Source organism: Tursiops truncatus, chromosome 12, assembly GCF_011762595.2.
Source record: "Tursiops truncatus isolate mTurTru1 chromosome 12, mTurTru1.mat.Y, whole genome shotgun sequence".
Taxonomy (NCBI): Eukaryota; Metazoa; Chordata; class Mammalia; order Artiodactyla; family Delphinidae; genus Tursiops; species Tursiops truncatus.
In genome coordinates this window covers 74,445,024-74,462,440 of record NC_047045.1, presented here as the reverse complement: position 1 = coordinate 74,462,440, position 17,417 = coordinate 74,445,024, and the positions used below count along the sequence as shown (strand labels likewise).

The following is a 17,417-nucleotide window of genomic DNA, read 5'->3' as shown; positions in this document are numbered from 1 at the left end:
GGACAGCATGGCAGACATGAACGTCCACTGGAAAGGGCTGTCTCGAAGTCCCTGAGGGCAACCCATACAGGCAAGAGGCTGCACACACTACCAAGGAGGCTGCTGTTTGCAACCATTGCACACTGGGCTCCCACGGGGAAAAGAGCAGGGTTGGCTTAATAGGCTGCAAAAAAATCGCCTTTGAAAACTTGGCCCTCTGAGTACCAAACCTACAATGACTATAAGCCATAACTTATTCCTTCTTTGCAAACTTTATGGTAGAGTGACCTAGAATCATCATTCTAATTATCCATGTGATGGAAAAACACTGTCTATACGGATTATCTCAGAGACTTGAGCTTAATGGCTAATGTCCTAAAGGTATATCTTGAAAGTTAATCTTCTAATAGAACTTTGGTATATATTTTGGAATTTTTGTTCAATCATTTCATGTTTGGGTGTAGGGGAGGGGCATTGTCTCCTTTTCACTCAAGCTGGTGTACAGAAAAAATTAAATACTGATTACTGAAAGAGATACTGCTCACTGATAGATCCTAATCTAGGTTTCTATACCCGAAACTATATCTGACAGCTTCTTCATTTAAGTTTTAAATATAAAACTTATCTAGGTTTACATATTGACAGATATGAGCTGAAACTTGAAACATTTTTCATTGTGGTTATTTTGAAGGTTTCGTAAGAGAAACTGAGAAAACACAGGTTAATCATTCATCTTTACCAATTTCTCTTTAAAATTATAATACAGCTAATCTTTATTAGAGAAATTTGCCAGTCATTCATATCTCCTAAAAGATGAGAAAAATAAAGCTGACACTGAGTATCGCTTCTGTGTTTCAATAAGTATCTTCCAGAAGCAAATCCTTACTAAAAACTCACATAAATAACAAAAAATAGAAAATAGCAACATTTCTGAAGGAGCATCATACCTGACTTTTCAAGAAGTTCAATTACAGCTCTGGCCACAGGTGAAACAAAACACTCATGGGCATCCCCACGTACCAACTTCCCCAGGTTTACATCCGTTACTCTGAATCCAAAAATAAGAGAACAAGTCAGTCAAGCTTGGCCAAAACTCACTCATCTGTAATCCACATGAATTAATCCCAAATAACAACCAAGTCAATATTTGATACGATGAAATACAATTTATCTTTTAAGGCAGGACAAGAAAAAATTAAATATAAAATTCTCTCTGCGTGGTTGTTTGGGCCTCTTCCCTCCCTCATGTGCAGTGTGTATCTTGGTTAAACATTAACCAGGGCTTCCCTGGTGGCGCAGTGGTTGAGAGTCCGCCTGCCGATGCAGGGGACACGGGTTCGTGCCCCGGTCCGGGAAGATCCCACATGCCGTGGAGCGGCTGCGCCCGTGAGCCATGGCCGCTGAGCCTGTGCATCCGGAGCCTGTGCTCCGCAACGGGAGAGGCCACAGCAGTGAGAGGCCCGCGTACCGCAAAAAAAAAACCATTAACCAGAGCTCTTCAAAGATGAGAATCCCTGCTTATTTTTTTCTTCTGACACTAGCGGTGTAACTTCTTAAAAGACCAGTGTTCTTTCCCAGCTCTGTAGGGGGTCATGGTGACTTGCTGCTCGCTCTGTACATGCTGACCTGGACTATGTGTCCTTGGTGAACTTTACGTAAAACATCAGTATGTCATTTTGATGTTCGATCCTTTCTCTCAAAGATGTATCTGACTGTGCCTTCGACTTCTAACAGGCGGAACAGTTCTCAGAGCTTCCTGAGAATCTGCTTCCTGGGTTATAAGCCCTGGTTTGGCTTGAATAAAATTCCCTTTCTTCCTTCTTAACTTGATCGTTAATTGAATTTTCATCGACAGATAGGTAGGATATATTAAATTATTAAATAGAAATGAAAGAGTGAGCAGGAATAGAGGTCATTAGCTTCTAGAGCAGTCCCTCAGGCAACTCCAACGTGGTCCCTAGGAGTCAGGACGACGTCGGGCGTTCTGGTTCTGCCTGGACAGCAGGACCGCAGCTGGAGGCCACATGGGGCTTCACTGCACAATGCTAGGGAGCTCTGTTCAATGGACGGCATGGAATGGTGGCCCTGGATGTGTGCAATGCTGTGGTCCTGCAGCCACTTTATCCTGAGGAAATTTACAGCTCCATCAATATCAAAGTCCAGAACCAATCCTAGAAATCAGGGGTGACCTAGCAAGACTTGGATTCAAGGTCTGATCCCCACTCGACATCAGTACTTATCTCCTTAAGGAAATCAAGGAAAAAAATGAGGGACCATGTCCTTTCAATGCCTTCTGTGTTCTTCCTTGGTCAAACCAAGGACAAAATAGTCCCTAACTATTTAGCTTAAATTGATGGTCTCAATACAGGTTAGTAACAAAATAGAGATACTTGGAAAACTTTTCATAATTCTCTCTTTTTATGAAAGACTGGAAACTACATCTCGATACCCTAGGATTCTGGATGTTTTCTAATTGATTAGAGCCTCTTCCCCCTTTATGGTTTATCTGCTATAGGATCGGAGATTTTCATGACAATCTTCTACCCATGTTTGAGTCTGCCCTAAGTCACAAGAGAAGGCTAGGATAATGGGGGAACATGGGTATGCCAGTGAGGTGCTGGTCACTCAATCCAGTCCCTACAAGACTAACGTTATAAATTTGCTTACGACCCTGGAATGCTAAATATATCACGTTCTTTCTGGCCACGATACAAACATTTCTTATTTCCATGTAGGAAGATGAGGTTTTTAACTTCCAGGAAACATCATGAACTCCCATATGGATGGTCAGTATTCCCTGTCCCATGAAGCTTACGTCATGACATGAGTCTAAGACCAATATCAGAGCACCTGATATTCACAGTTTTCCCCTCAAATTTCAAATAAAACCTCACGTTATGAATGTAAGTGCTTGCTTTGTTTTCCTCCGCTGGCCTGGGACTACGGCAGAATGTGCTACTGTGGTGAAGCAGGTCCCTGGGTTTTTTCTCTCGTTTGGTAGAATTATTAAGGAAAAGGAAAAGCTATTAGAAGAGGAGAGCTGGCTAAGGACTCTGTAGGTCAGACAGGAGCTTCTCAAGTGAGTATGATTCGGCCAAAATGGCACCCAAGCACTACCAAAGGGCAAGTGTATTTTCTCAAATACGTACTTCCTTAAGCATAATTTTACAAGCCCTCCAACTCCTGAAATATTTAGAATGATTTCATTCATGGCTCAATTACTGACATAGCTGAAAGAGAAGAATTTTAAGGAATTCACAGTAGAAAAACTAGTTTAGCAATGAGTCGATTGTTTTCTTTTCTATGTTCTCACCCATCCACATCTTTTTCTGGTTTCAAGGCATTGAGGATTTTGTTGCTAAATGAGGTCTCGGAGATCTGAAGGGCAAGGCCATGTATTCTGGTGTCTTCATTAATCTTCAGGATCTCATCTATGATCTAAAGTGAAAACTAAAGTCAGTTTTGCAAAAATAAGACCCAAGAACAGACACTTTATGTCAAAAATAGATTCATGAAAATGCATCTGTTTTAGTTTCTTTTTTCTCCTTGTTGAAGACCTGGTGTAAAGCAGAATGAAGAAGTCTACGTTCCCTCTAACCACGTTTATAAAAGCTTGGCTGAATTTTTTAGTGACTTCAAGTCCTTCTTATCGCTCTATTCTCTGCCAGAACAGAACAAAACAAAACCAAAGTTCAACAGTTAATAAAGCTGAGATCAGCAAAAGACAATTCCCTGTCCACAATCAGATCTGAGCCCAATGCAATGCCAACTTTCAGGGAGGCCAGGACTCAGGAACCTCGAGCATTCCAACCTGGCCCAGAGAAGCCTGTGTTTCAAGCACACTGTGCTTAACCAAAGCTTACTAATCATGACACTCAGGCCCTCCTGTTCTCTGGACCAGAATGGCATGTAGAAAGCATTTCCAAAGGCTTATGACGGAAAACCTCTAAGCATAGATAGCTCCATTTTACAGGAAACACTAAAATAATTTGCTGTTTATGAAAAAGACCAAAGCAGTTTGGGAAGCTAATATAATCGATATTGAATGGCCACGTATGTCTTTAAATAAGCAATGCTCTGGCCTCTCTGTTTACCTCTATTTTACGCCAGGATTTCACTTAGCAATGTTACTTGTTGATAACTAAGAGAGATTCTAACTCGTAGATATGGATCTCACTATGAGAAGTGTTAGTTTACCATTTCTGTTTGACTATCTAGCAAAAATCATGATGGTATTTCTACCTGGTAAGAGAAGAAAAAGCTATTTGATATATTCAGAAAACTCAGAAAGAAAATTTTGTTTAATATTCATCATTCTGTCATTCATTCAACAAATGTTGAATGTTTTGAATATCTACCTTGTACCAGTTCTGAGTAAAGGAAATACAGTTGTAAAAAATATCTGCCCTCATGGAGCTTATATTCTAGTAGAGAAGACAAGACCAATAACAACAATAACAACAGGGACTTCCCTGGTGGCACAGTGGTTAAGAATCTGCCTGCCAATGCAGGGGACACGGGTTCAATCCCTGGTCCAGGAAGATCCCACATGCCTCTGAGTAACTAAGCCCGTGCACCACAACTACTGAGCCCGCGCTCTAGAGCCTGTGAGACACAACTACTGAGCCTGTGTGCTGCAACTACTGAAGCCCACTTGCCTAGGGCCCGTGCTCCACAGCAAGAGAAGCCATAGCAATGAGAAGCCCGTGCACCGCAGCAAAGCGTAGCCCCCGCTCGCTGCAACTAGAGAGAAAGCCCGTGCACAGCAACGAAGACCCAATGCAGCCAAATAAATAAATAAATAAAATGACCAAAAAAATAACAATAATAATAGTATAATCTCTGAAATTGATATGGAGTGATGGCAGGTAGGGGGTGGTCAGACGGGGTGGCATCTATACACAGAGCCCAGCCAGAATGAAGTGAGGGTACTACTGTTACCTCCAACGTAGTTAGAGGTAACAATGACAACAAAATCTTAATAAATTAAGATCCTTACTCTTTTCCAACATAATAACACCATCATATAAATTCCCATTTATCAGAATTTCAAAGAAAAAGAGTGAATAAGTGACTCCTTGTCAAAAAAATGAGCCAAGGGGAACCTAAAGGAGGAGGAAATCCAAAAAAAGAGGGGATATGCGTATACATACAGCTGATTCACTTTGCTGTACAGTATAAACTAACACAGTATTGTAAAGCAACTATACTCCAATAAGAATTTAAAAAAAATACGGTGACAAACTGGAAAAAAAATTTGAATGAAAAAAATTAAATAAGCCAAGGGGGAAAAAAAAGTCAAGGGCTATCAATACCAGCGGCAAAACAATCTAAGAACATGCAAATTCTACTGCAGAAAATGAGTGTCCTTTGCAAAGGGAAAACAACTTTCTCTGCATTCTGTTAGTACTGGTAGGACAGGTGTCAGTATTGGTAATATCTTACAATGGCAAGTGTGGTAGAAACTGTTTGCCCAATATCCAATTTCTGTTCTTTCTTAGTAATGAACTCTTAATTTTTAGCTGTGCTAGAAATGATCTTGGGCCACTTGGTATAAAGACCACATTTCTCGCCTCCCTTGCAAAAAGGCCAAGCAATTAGGTCAGGCCAGTGGAATGGAAGCAGAACTGTGGCTTTCAGGAGAAAGACTGGGATCCTGACTTTGGTCTTTGTCCTTCCTTTTTCTTGCTGGTGATAAGAACTTGTTGAACTAAGCCCTGTGGTCCTGGAAAACAGGGATGGTTAAGAAATGCCCCCATCCTTTGTGGACTGCAAAGAACCACCTTCCCCATATGATTCTGACACGACCATCCAATGCTCCCTCGTCTCCAGACCCCACAAAGTTCTATTCTTCGTTCATAAATGATTTACTTGAACTGCTGGTCTCCACTGATCCATCGGCACAAAATGTCTGTTAACCAAACTCTGGGTAAGCTTCTTCCCTTCCCCCAGGTTCCTAACCTTTGACCTACCCTCGGTCTGATTGGCCAACAGCTCTACCACCACCCAACCTCCCTGGGAGAATAGGCTGGCCTCGGGGTAAAACATTCTCTAATCTCCTATCCAATCAAGCCACCCTTTCATCCCACTTTTCTCACACTGGGTTCTTTCCTCCCTATAGAAGAGAAGCCTTTTGCTGACCTCTCTGTCGAGCTTACGGGCAGAGTGTGCAGTCCCTTTCCCCACCTTGCAATAATCCTTTCAGATTATGTCTCTCCTCACTGAGACTGGATTTATTTTCTCTTTGACACTGGCTGGAATGTGGATGTGACCTGTAGCGCTGAATCTGCCATCCTGGATGAGGCAACACAACAAAGACCACAGCGCAGCAAGATCCAGGGAGCCCCTGAGGTCCTAACGACTCAGTGACGCCACCACACCAGCCGGGGACTGCCTACTGCTAAACTTTATTCACATACAAAAAACTTCTGTGTTATTCCAGATTACTTAAGGTTTTCAGCACTGCCACAGCCAGTCTGAAGAAAACCTAGCCATAGAAGGAGGAGACACCAGGATGGCCCGTGGTCCAGTTTCCTAGGCCCTACTTATAGGGGTGACTGCTTCTCCCACGCTTGAGATGACACTTATGAGGACTGGTCTGCCCTGCTGGTGGAAACAACTAAAGCACATACAGTAGCAACAAAAGAACCCTGTGGTGGTTTTTCTCTCTTTTTTTTTTTTTTTTGCGGTACGCGGGCCTCTCACTGTTGTGGCCTCTCCCGTTGCGGAGCACAGGCTCTGGACGCGCAGGCTCAGTGGCCATGGCTCACGGGCCCAGCCGCTCCGTGGTATGTGGGATCTTCCCGGACCGGGGCACGAACCCGCGTCCCCTGCATCGGCAGGCGGACTCTCAACCACTGCGCCACCAGGGAAGCCCCCCTATGGTGGATTTTCATCAGCTGCCCCCAAACACCACTGAAGGATTCACACAAGGTTAGCCTGAAAAATATCTTCTCCTTTATTTTATCGACAGGGCAACTGAGACCCAGAGAAACCAAAGAACGGTCCAAGCAAGGTCAAACAACCTGTCAGGACACTGCAAACCAGAACTAGTCCTCCAGACACTGATAATTTCCACTAGACGATGCTGTTGCTACGGCTGAAGAAACACAACCAAAGTCACCACATCATAGGTCACATCCTCAACAGAAACACATGGTAAGGAGATAACAACAAGGTCATACTGAATAGCACAGGGAACTATATTCGATATGGTAATAAACCATAATGGAAAAGAATACATAAATGTATATGTATAACTGAGTCACTTTGTTATACACCAGAAACTAATACAACATTATAAATCAACTATACTTCAATTAAAAAAAAAGAAACATGGTAAGGGACAGATAGATCAAGGGGCATCTACACGAGTGGGAAAAATGAACTATTCCCTCTACAAGTTCAGCCCTAAGAAAAGGCTTGTTCAGTTCTGACCACAACTAAGAGATGTTAAGAGGTCTGTTAGGACTGAAGAGGAACACAAAATAAGGGTTAAGTGTGCTGCTGTATTACCTCATCTTCACTGCTATCTGCAGGAAGACAGATGTGAGTGATGTTCAGACCAGCCTGCAAAGAGAGCATAGGGCGATTTTGTCACGGAGAGAAAATGAATCTGTCACCCGAAAATTAAAATGAAGTTTTAAAATCATTCAAAAAATCAACAATCCTTACCTCCTCAGCCAAATTCTGGTTTACTTCCTGCATCAAGTTATCATCACCTGCCTTGGGAAAGGAGAGCAAGAAGGGGAATATAAAAAATACCTTGAAAAGGTACAAAACAATACAAAGACTAATTCTGTGATTATACATTATCTGACTACAAAGATGATAGGGAAATGCAGAAAAAGAATCTTATTGCTCATAAAAGGGGACTAAGGGCTGGTATTTCTCCACATGTCAGTTTCTCAGGCTTTAAGATATATCACTTTTGAAAATAATACTCCTCATAGGGCGTATATAGCCGCATAGGCAGCATTCCTTTCTAAGTGAGGACACCTAAGACGGGTGTTTAGGACTTGCCCTTGGGTGAAAAGCTACCAATGAGCAGAATTCCAGGAGGCCAGGCTCTTGTTTCGCTTTTCTTTCCACTCTTCTCACTTGCTTATCTTTGTAGGGGGTGAGGAAACAGACCCCAAAGAACGCAGGCCCCAGAGTGACTTGAGCATAGCTCTCCAGTCTTGAAAACACAGCGCTGATGAAACTAGAGGCTGCTACTCTGATGCATTAAGCGTGCACCCAAAACCACAGAGGCAGCTCAACTGCTGGGCTGTGTGACCTTACAGGCTCGGCCCAGCGCACCACTTCCCTGCACCTGCGTCACCTGGGTGTGCCAATAAGGGTGGCAAACAGTGCCAACTGCAGCTGGCAATGAAGGGGCCGTGGCTAGAACACAGACATGGAACTCCCAAGTCCTGCCATGCCATGGCTTTTGGCCCTTCAGACTCATGGCAGGCTTGAAAAGACTGAGTAGTAAGATCACCAAATACCATGTCTCAGCAAGCATCTGTCTTCCACAGAAACAAAGTGGAATGTTTTTTCCCATCCCACTCAAATCACATCTGATCAGCATTTATAATGGACCACATTATATCCTGTGTAATGCAACTTACATGAGCACCTACCTCCTGACCTCTGGAAGGTATCCGCACCAAAAGGAGACAGACTCAGACAGAGTGGTACCTAACCTGTAATCCTGAAGCGGCAAAATGACCAGATAAAGGGGGAAATGACAATATTTCCACATGAGCTTTCTCCTCCATCCCCGAAGCCCGAGTGGGACTTCTGTGACAAGAAATGCAGCTGGTCACCTGTGTACAGTTGTCTTCTAAATTAGAAGACATCCTAAAATAGCAAGACAGAACCACATTCTTAGCTTACCTGAATAATAGCAAGAACCGGCTTAAAGGCAGGGTTTTTTCCTTGCAATAAACTCAGAACTTCTTTCGAATTCTGAATGATGTCTCTGCATTGAGAAAGAAAAACAACATAGTCAGGTCTAGGTTAATGACTAGAAAGGATGGATACAACACATTTTCTTAGAAGGTTTTCTACTCTAAATGAAACTAATTAGACAGCACAAGGACAGGCTCCTCTAAGTGTGGAAAGGGTGGAGGGAGGGGGAGGAGAACAATCATGAAATACCTGGCGTAGGGCTTCCCCCATGGCGCAGTGGTTAAGAATCCGCCTGCCAATGCACGGGTCAGGGGTTCGAGCCCTGGTCCGGGAAGATCCCACATGCCGCGGAGCAACTAAGCCTGTGCGCCACAACTACTGAGCCTGCGCTCTAGAGCCCGCGAGCCACAGCTTCTGAGCCCGTGTGCTGCAACTACTGAGCCCGCGCGCCCAGAGCCTGTGCTCTGCAACAAGAGAAGCCACCACAATGAGAAGGCCGCACACCGCAACTAAGAGCAGCCCCTGCTTGCTGCAACTAGAGAAAGCCCGTGTGCAACTAAGACCCAACACAGCCAAAAATAAATAAATAATAAATGTATTAAAAAAAAAAGTTGGCTCTTACGAATGAACTTATTTACAAAACAGAAACAGACCCACAGACATAGAAAACAATCTTATGGTTACGAAAGGGGAAGGGGGGGAGGGATAAATTAGGAGTTTGGGATTAACAGATACACATTACTATATATAAAATAGACAAACAACAAGGACCTACTATATAGCACAGGGAACTATACTCAGTATCTTGTAACAGCCTATAATGGAAAAGAATCTGAAAAAGATATATCTATCTATATACATATAGACAATTATGTATAACTGAACCACTTTGCTGTATACCTGGAACACAACATTGTAAATCAACTATATTTCAATAAAAATTTTTAATTAAAAATATTAAATAAAAAATTAAAAAAAGAAAGTTGGCTCTTTTTCCTCTCACAATAATAGACAAAAGGCTTAGCCAAGGCAGCACCCAAGCTTCAGTGCTTAAGACCACCTCTAAGGATCATCTCTTGTCTCCATCAGGGTCTTGCATGCACAACAGCTTTCAAAAAATGCAAGGGGAACTTCCAGCCAGATCCCATCAGCAATAAATGGCCATGAGCAAAGGGACAAGGCAGAATGGCCAGGGGCAAAACTCCTCCCAGTTTTAGAGAAGAATTTGACGAATGTAACTGGCAGGCACTGCTCTTGTAGGTGGATGAGGAGAGAAGGGTGCTCGGAAAACGTTTAAAGGCTTCAAAACTCAACCAGGATGAGCCTTCCCACAGTCAGCTGGGCTAGAAGACATAGAGTAAATGGGCATGCAGCTGTCTACAACCCAGGAAGGTTTTGGTTTGTTTTTAAACACTTGGGATAAAGCAACTTGATTCCCAGTGAAACAATTGTATTGTTGTGTTGATAAACCAGACTATATGTGAAAGTTCACAAATCACCTTATAAACGAGCAAGAATCTTCTGTCCAACAACATGCGGCTGAGGACGCGCCGTATGCAGGTTCTCTGCCTTTCTTGGCTGCTAATTTGGGCCACACTGGGTCCTCATTTCTGGCTAGTGTGGGAAGGCACTGGAGTGCGGGTCCCAAGTGGTTCTTGGCAATGTGTATATGGGTCATCTGGAAAGCTTGGTAAAGAGAAAGGCTTTGTGACTCAGCCCAGAAAGTCGGACTCCCTAAGTCTGGGTGGGGCCTGGGAATGTGTGTCTTCAACAAGGAGTCTGGGTGGCCCTGAAGCACTCAGGGGAAATCAGGCCTCTGGTTGACTAGCGTGGGCAATTCACTGAGCCACTAAGGAACCCGTTTCCTCATCTGTAGGGCAGGTGTACTACAAGGACTCTACCTTTGTTCTTATACTTGTACAGTGTTGTTCTGTGTCTCAAAGCTACACCTGAACGCTAAAAACACTCCTTCCAAAAGCAATTTTCCCAGAAACACTTGCAGCACCTACCCCTCAATAGAATGAAGGGCACACGACCGTAGAAGCTGACACCTGTCACCAACTCTGCTCATAAAGTTGGCTAATTCCCCCACAACTTGCCACATGTGTGACGTTTCATTCTTTGGGGTTATTCCTTATTCTTCCATTATTCTTACAGTGCCAAGCAAAGCAAGCAAGGAGTTACCAGGCTCAGGAAGTCTAGAAAGTAGCATAGATGTTTCTCATCAGAGATTTTTCTGCCCTGGGTGAGAAAAGTTGCCTCAACTTCTAGTTGGAAGGCGACTTCTGCATCCTATACTGTCTTTGGACCCTTACCCTGAAACCAAATCCCCCTAAAACCTCTTATCCAGTTTATGATTAATCTCTCTATCCAAAACTTTATTCCTTTTCTTGTCCCCTTAATCCTGTGCTAAATGAGCAATAATCAACCAGAGTCAGACGACTAAAATTGCTGTTGTTGGTAACATCGTTAATATACTAAAATTGCTATCATAGATATCTTCACTAACTACAATCTCAAGCTGTTTCTCCAGGGCAAAATGAGCTAACAGACATCTGGCCAAGGACCACCCACCTAAAGAAGCATAAACCAGAGACATCCCGACTGCCGAAACCACAATTAAGAAATGTTGGATTTCCCTGGTGGTCCAGCGGTTGACTCCCCGCTCCCAACGCAGAGGGCACCAGTTCGATCCCTGGTCGGGGAAGATCCCACATGCCCCGTGGCTCGGCAAACAAACAAAAAAACCCCAAAACCTCTATCTCAAAGACCAAGTTGGAGTGGAGTGGATCTGAGGCGTCCCTTACTCCCCTGCTTGGTACCCTGCAACAAACACTGTACCTGCCTACGTCACAACCCGGTGTCAGTAGACTGGGTGTGCTGCACATCTGGCGAGGATACCCCAGTTCGGCTTGGTAACAACCCCTTAAGATGAGCTCAGCTGTACACTGCTTAAAATCTAATGACCGGAAGAGACCTAACCGCGACGTCCGGAGAGAAGACAAGGTAAACTGAAGAGTCCTTGGAGTCATAGGCCACATCATGAAGCGCCTTGGAAACAGAGGGAGTAAAAAGGTAAATTCATTTTCAGAATGAAGGCTAGAAGGAAAACAGAAGAGGATGTCAGCGCATGGACGTGAAGAGCTCGCTCGGTAACATGGCATCCTGAAACTAGGAATTCTAGTTAGGGAAGGGAAGAAAGGGCTTTCCCGCGACCCCCAGGCATGTCCGGAGCGCTTCACTCAGACAAGGCTCTACTTCCCCTCGGTCCCACCGAAGGGCTAGGAGAAGCGGCTAGGGTGTGTGTGAGGATCAAGGCGGGTGGGTACGGGGGTGGAGGGGGACCGGCGAACGTCTCCGGTGGGGACAGCGGAAGGCCGGCCCGGGGCTCCCAGGCAGAGTTCGCCTCTCGCTCGGGAGATAACTTTGGAAATAAGGCTGAGCTGGGGATTCCGTGCCCAACGTGCAGCGATGCTGGGAACGAGACGGCCCCGACTTCTCCGGCAGCCCTCCGCGCGTCACTGGGTGGGCCGGGCCGCAGCCCTCCCACGCGCAGGAGGCTGCGGCGTTTTGGAAGCGCAGACCTCACCGCCGTCACTGTACGCCGCCCGCAGCCAGCGTCCCGAAGGCGGAGCCCCTGCGCAGACGGGCGCCGATCGCCGGGCCCGGGGCGCCCCTGCCGCAGCCCCGCGGGCCCGCAGCGCCCCGGCCACCACGCCGGATCCGACCAGCAGGCGGGCGGCCGGGCTGGCGTGGCGGGAGCGGGCGCCCCTCCCCCTCGGGGCTCCAGCCCTCGCCGCGCCGCCCCTTTCCTGCCCAGGCCGCGCACGGCATCAGAGCAGGCGGCGGGAGGTGCACGTGGAGCGAGGCGCGCGGTCTGAGCTGCGCAGCACCCGCCGCGGATGCCCACGCCCTCCCGACCCCCGACCCTCCGACCTGGGCCGGCCCCAAGACTCTCCGTCCTCCGGCGCGGCCAGCCCGCCCTCCCGGTGCCCGCGCTGCCCCCCACCAGCTGCCGTCACCCCTAAAAGTTGGCACCAAACCCTCGCGACCCCGTGCTCGGCGAAGCCCCCACGGAGGCCCCCGGGGCCCGGCCGAGACTCGAGAGCTCCGGCCGCCCCACCTCCTGGGTCTCCCCCGGCCGCCGGGGACTTGGGCGGCGGCGAGCGCCGGACACTCACCGGACGATCGAGTCCCGCGCTGGGGGCGCCCGGCTGCCCGGGCCCCGGCTGCTCCCGGCCTGGGTGTCTCGCAGCCGCCGCTGCCCGAGCAGGCCCTCCCCGCCGCCACATCCGCCGCCCCCGCCGCTGCTGGCGAGACAAAGCTCTCGGAGGCGGCGCGGCGGGCCGGGGGGCTGCAGGCGGCCGAGCTGGCGCAGGACGAGCGGCAGGCGCGCGCTCATGGCGAGGCGCGGGCGGCGCAGCGGGAACGCGGCGAGGCGGCGGAAGCGGGAGGCCGCGGGTTCTCCCGCGACGCGGAGATGCGGCGGCTGAGCTCAGAGACGCAGCGGCTCACGTCCCTCCTGGGGGTGGCGGGGCGGGCGCCAGGCGGGAGAACCGGACCCGGCCGGTAACGGGCCAGCGGCAGGAAGGTCCTGGCTATTCTTCCTCAGCGGAGAGGAGCCCCTAGGGGGCACTGCGCTCAGTGGCCGTGACGTTGGGAAGGTGGGCGCCTGTGGGGCGCGGGGCTGCTGTTCGAGTTGCCTGGACGTCAGGGACGGGCACTTTCTGGCACTTGCAAACACAGACTCGAAATTTGGCTAGGGTTAAAAATCAGAGGAGGGTGGGGCGTGAGCATGGGGCTCCCTTCCTGCCCTGAGACAGCTCCTTCTTGCTCCGCCTAGGATGCCAATAACATCCTGCCCTCGGGTGGCAGTTTGCTTCCTGGAAGGGCAATTGGTTTAGGGTTTGCTTATGGCTGGGGGCAGGGGAGATAGAGGGATTGGAGGTTAGAGTTGATAGGTACAGGGTTGTTTTCTGAGGTGATGAAAATGAAATGCTTAACTGTTTACGGAGGAGCATCAGAGAAAACACCAGAGGATCTGATGCTGGAGCTGAGTGTGTTTTTCAAATATATATACTGTTTATTTATAATGTATATAGAGAAAAGCATAAAGTAAAAAATAAAATCACCCACAATACTATTGCCAAGTCATAACTGTTAATTTTGATCTCTTAATTTTATTTTAACTTGTACTACAAGATTGTGACCATATTATATATATAGGTCTCTTCTTCACTTGCTATATCTGTTTTCATGAAATTGGGAAGGGATAGTACTCGAACTCATGATTTATAGTGGCTTTATATTAAAACCTAATCTATATTGTGGATAGACCATAATTTATTTTACCTTTTCCTGATGTTGTTTGTATTGTTTCCAGTTTTGGTGTGAGAAATAACATTCTTTCATCCGCTTGTTCAGTAGCTGTGTGTTGAAGGCTTTCTGTATGCTGGGGGAGGGATAGGAAGGTCAGTTGGGGCCACACCTGTGGTGGCAATATTTACCTGTAACCTTTTGCCGAAGCAGTTCTCAGAAAATTTATAACTGCTAAAAATGTTAAGTGGAGGAGAAATAGCACAGGGAAGTGGAGAATAAACAACACAGCCACAACTTCATATAAAAAGGCAACCCTTCCGATCATACTGAATTGCACGGAAAAGTGTGGCATTTTTGTGAATTGCACGGCTCAGCCTGGCACAGCAGGCCCCAAAGAAGACTTCCCAACACTTCATGCGCTATTCTGTATGGAGGAAAGGTTTGAATAGAAAAGATCAAGTTTAAAACTGTACACCTAAGCTAAATTGATTGGGAAGGGTGAGCCACCAAAACTAATTTGTTACTGGAATCCATAATATGGAAATGACTCAGGCCATATAGATGTGCTACAGAGCCATCTTGAAGAAGGCACTTTGGAGGCTGTTTTCAGTCGTCACCAAAAGCTTATGGCAATCCACACCTTTAAAGCGATACTCTCTTTTAATTAGATCTCACATTAAAGTATAATAGGGAATTCCCTGGCGGTCCAGTGGTTAGGAATTGGCGCTTTCACTGCCGAGGCGGAGCCTGGGTTCAATCCCTGGTTGGGGAACTAAGATCCCCGCAAGCTGTGCAGCAGGCCAAAAAAAAAAGTATAATAAAGTTCACCTAGAAGCCGTGTGGATTTTTTGTTTTCTGGGTTTTTTTAACTGAATTAACGTACTTTCTAATCTTAAAAAATTTTAGGTGTTGACGCTGATGGTCAACAATGGTCTGTCCCATTATGATATGATTAACTGCGATCTTATATGTAATTTTAAGAAATCACTTTAAGGTCTAGGACAGCAAATGCCTGTGCTGATCAAACCAGTTAAAGTATTTTACTCAACCTGTTCAGGTCCTCACGTGGATGACCATGGAGGCCTCTGTCCTCTGCTCACCTTCAACTGCCTCTTGGGCCCCACCCTGAAGTCATTCCAGATGAGAGCTATTTGGGTTCTTACACACTCATAATACACACTTGTAGGAGAGGATAGGCAAGGGAGAAAGATTTATGGAAGAAAACTTCAGGATCTTTCATATTCCCAGGTTTGGTTCATGGGGAAGTGTCAGGATCTCATTTGGAGATAGATACGTCTGAATCTGTTTATCCCAAACTCAAATATATATTGGTTTACTTAGGAAAAGTCAACTACCCTGGGAGAAAGGGCTCTATTGTGTTGAAGCCCTTAAAAATGCATTAACTCACATTCTTTCCCTAGTGGATATAATTTCAGTGCACTTTGAGATGACATTTGGACATAGGTCAAAGAAAGTTTGTTTCCAGAATAAGGAATATATATATCTGAAGTTAATATGATATTTATAGGTAGAGAGAGTGAGAGTGCATTTGCTCTATACTAGCCTCTATGCTAGGCATGTGGTGAAGGAATCAACTTTGAACAAGACAGACACAAGCTCGGGTGTCAGGGTGTCAGAGTTTACTGTGCAGAACTGTATAGTAGAACACAGGCATGTTGATGGAAAGCTATAAAGCCTAAAGTTTCAGAGAGTTATTAGTGTTAAGAAACACCTTCCTAGACCTGGAGAGTCACAAGAAGCTTCCAACAGATCAATTGGAACCTAAAGGATGATGATGTTGACCTTTTCTGACTTCAATCAACTAAAGCTTGGCCTCTGTTGACCTTTGCCCCAATTCTATGCTGAATTCTCTTGCTCAAGCCCCTTCATGAATATGCATGTACCCTTAGCTTAAACACTTCCCCAACTTTGCTGTTAGGGGAGACACTGCTTTGCCTAAGATCCCTGGTGTTCTCCTTACTTGTTGCAAGTAATAAATCCTTCTCCGGACCTTTGGCATGGTTGTGTCTTTTAGCTTGACACCCACCAAGAGGGGAACCCAATTTTGGGGTAACAATGTGATTGTTCTGAGACACTCTCAATGGGTTTCCTGCATTTTGCATCTCTTCCTGTCTTGTATCAATGGGTCTTGTTCTGGGCTAGTGTTGAAAGGATATTTGCATAACAAACGACCTTGGAAAATAGAGAGTGTTTCCCTCCAGGGCAGAGGGCAGATATGTTTGCTGCCCACAGTGTAAAGATAATGCCTCCCTCCAGGGTCAAAAATTGGGCAGGTTTGCCAGTAGCTCTTTAAGATAAAAGATTCCTAAATCCAGTATTCCTCAGCTGTGAAACCAACCCACTGTGTGCGTGTAGCACGTACTTGGGATGCTCTGCAGGCCCCCGGGGGCCTGGAGAAGCAAGGGAAACCAATGCTTTCACGCTACCCTCCACAGTTCTTAATAGTGATTTTTGAGCTGAGTGTTGCGTACCTGGCAGGTTTTCTCCTGGATCGTAGTGGGAGGGTCACGCAGGAAAAGGGAGCAGCTCCTGTAAAGGCAGAGACAGATTTGGAGGACTTTGTAGAAGATTGGATTGTTTTGTGTCTAGAAATATTATGCCGGCTAAGATTTGGGAGGATGGAGGTGCACAAGTCTGAAAATGGGGAAAACTGGCAAGACCAACAGGTAGGAAGCTAGCGCGACAACGTCATCTCTTATGTTCAGGGCTTCAGGTAGTTGAGGCTTCAGGCTAATCTTTACCATTGAAAGAGAACTGGGAGTCCTTACAACTGATAAGGACTTTGCTGTTTTTACTTCTCTTGCCTAATAACAGTTTGTTCTTTTGTTTCCCTTGAGATCATTAAGTACTGAGACCTGTTCAAGGAGAGCGTTTTGGCCAGGCTGAGCTCCCAGAGTGGCTTAGGCCCCAAATGGCTTCCTCGCCTGTTTCTTTCTCCAGGGATCTGCTACCCTATTGGCTTACAGGATGATTTTCACCTTTAAATTCCATCCTCAGATCTCGGAGTCACCTCATCAGAAGCCAGCCCCAAACAGGCTAGATCTAATAATTTTTTTTTAAGGCGGAAATCTGGATTTTCATGTTAAACCTTTTTAAAACTGTATAAACCAGATTCAGACTCTGGGCCACCAGTTTACAGCCTCTGATTTAACTAGTCTATACCAGAAGGAATCTGCTTACCCACGGTCTTGTGATGCTTACAT

The 17,417-nt window shown here is 46.1% G+C and overlaps 1 protein-coding gene and 1 non-coding gene across 12 annotated transcripts in view; both read right to left on the bottom strand.

Moving 5' to 3' along the window:
• The window catches only part of MTHFD1L (methylenetetrahydrofolate dehydrogenase (NADP+ dependent) 1 like), a 197,178-nt gene extending 183,261 nt beyond the window's left edge, over positions 1 to 13,917 (bottom strand). For 2 of the 11 annotated variants that reach the window (XR_012324912.1, XM_073789733.1), the window contains exons 1-6: positions 11,716 to 12,398; positions 8,860 to 8,944; positions 7,654 to 7,704; positions 7,495 to 7,548; positions 3,293 to 3,417; positions 927 to 1,027 (exon numbers count right to left, since the gene is read on the bottom strand). Coding sequence is in view for 10 of the 11 variants with exons in the window: in XM_073789733.1 (XP_073645834.1) it covers positions 927 to 1,027; positions 3,293 to 3,417; positions 7,495 to 7,548; positions 7,654 to 7,704; positions 8,860 to 8,944; positions 11,716 to 12,038 (739 nt within the window). In the remaining variant the exon portion in view is untranslated. Of the gene's footprint in view, positions 1 to 926; positions 1,028 to 3,292; positions 3,418 to 7,494; positions 7,549 to 7,653; positions 7,705 to 8,859; positions 8,945 to 10,373; positions 10,561 to 11,715; positions 12,400 to 12,458; positions 12,483 to 13,055 lie in introns of those variants that run through there. The other 9 variants (XM_033867841.2, XM_033867839.2, XM_073789737.1 and 6 more) reach the window with 9 other exon arrangements.
• Positions 36 to 169, bottom strand: LOC117307575 (small nucleolar RNA SNORA70). The gene has a single exon (XR_004521342.1). It is a non-coding gene; the product is annotated as a small nucleolar RNA SNORA70 (small nucleolar RNA).
• Positions 13,918 to 17,417: the final 3,500 nt, after the last annotated feature.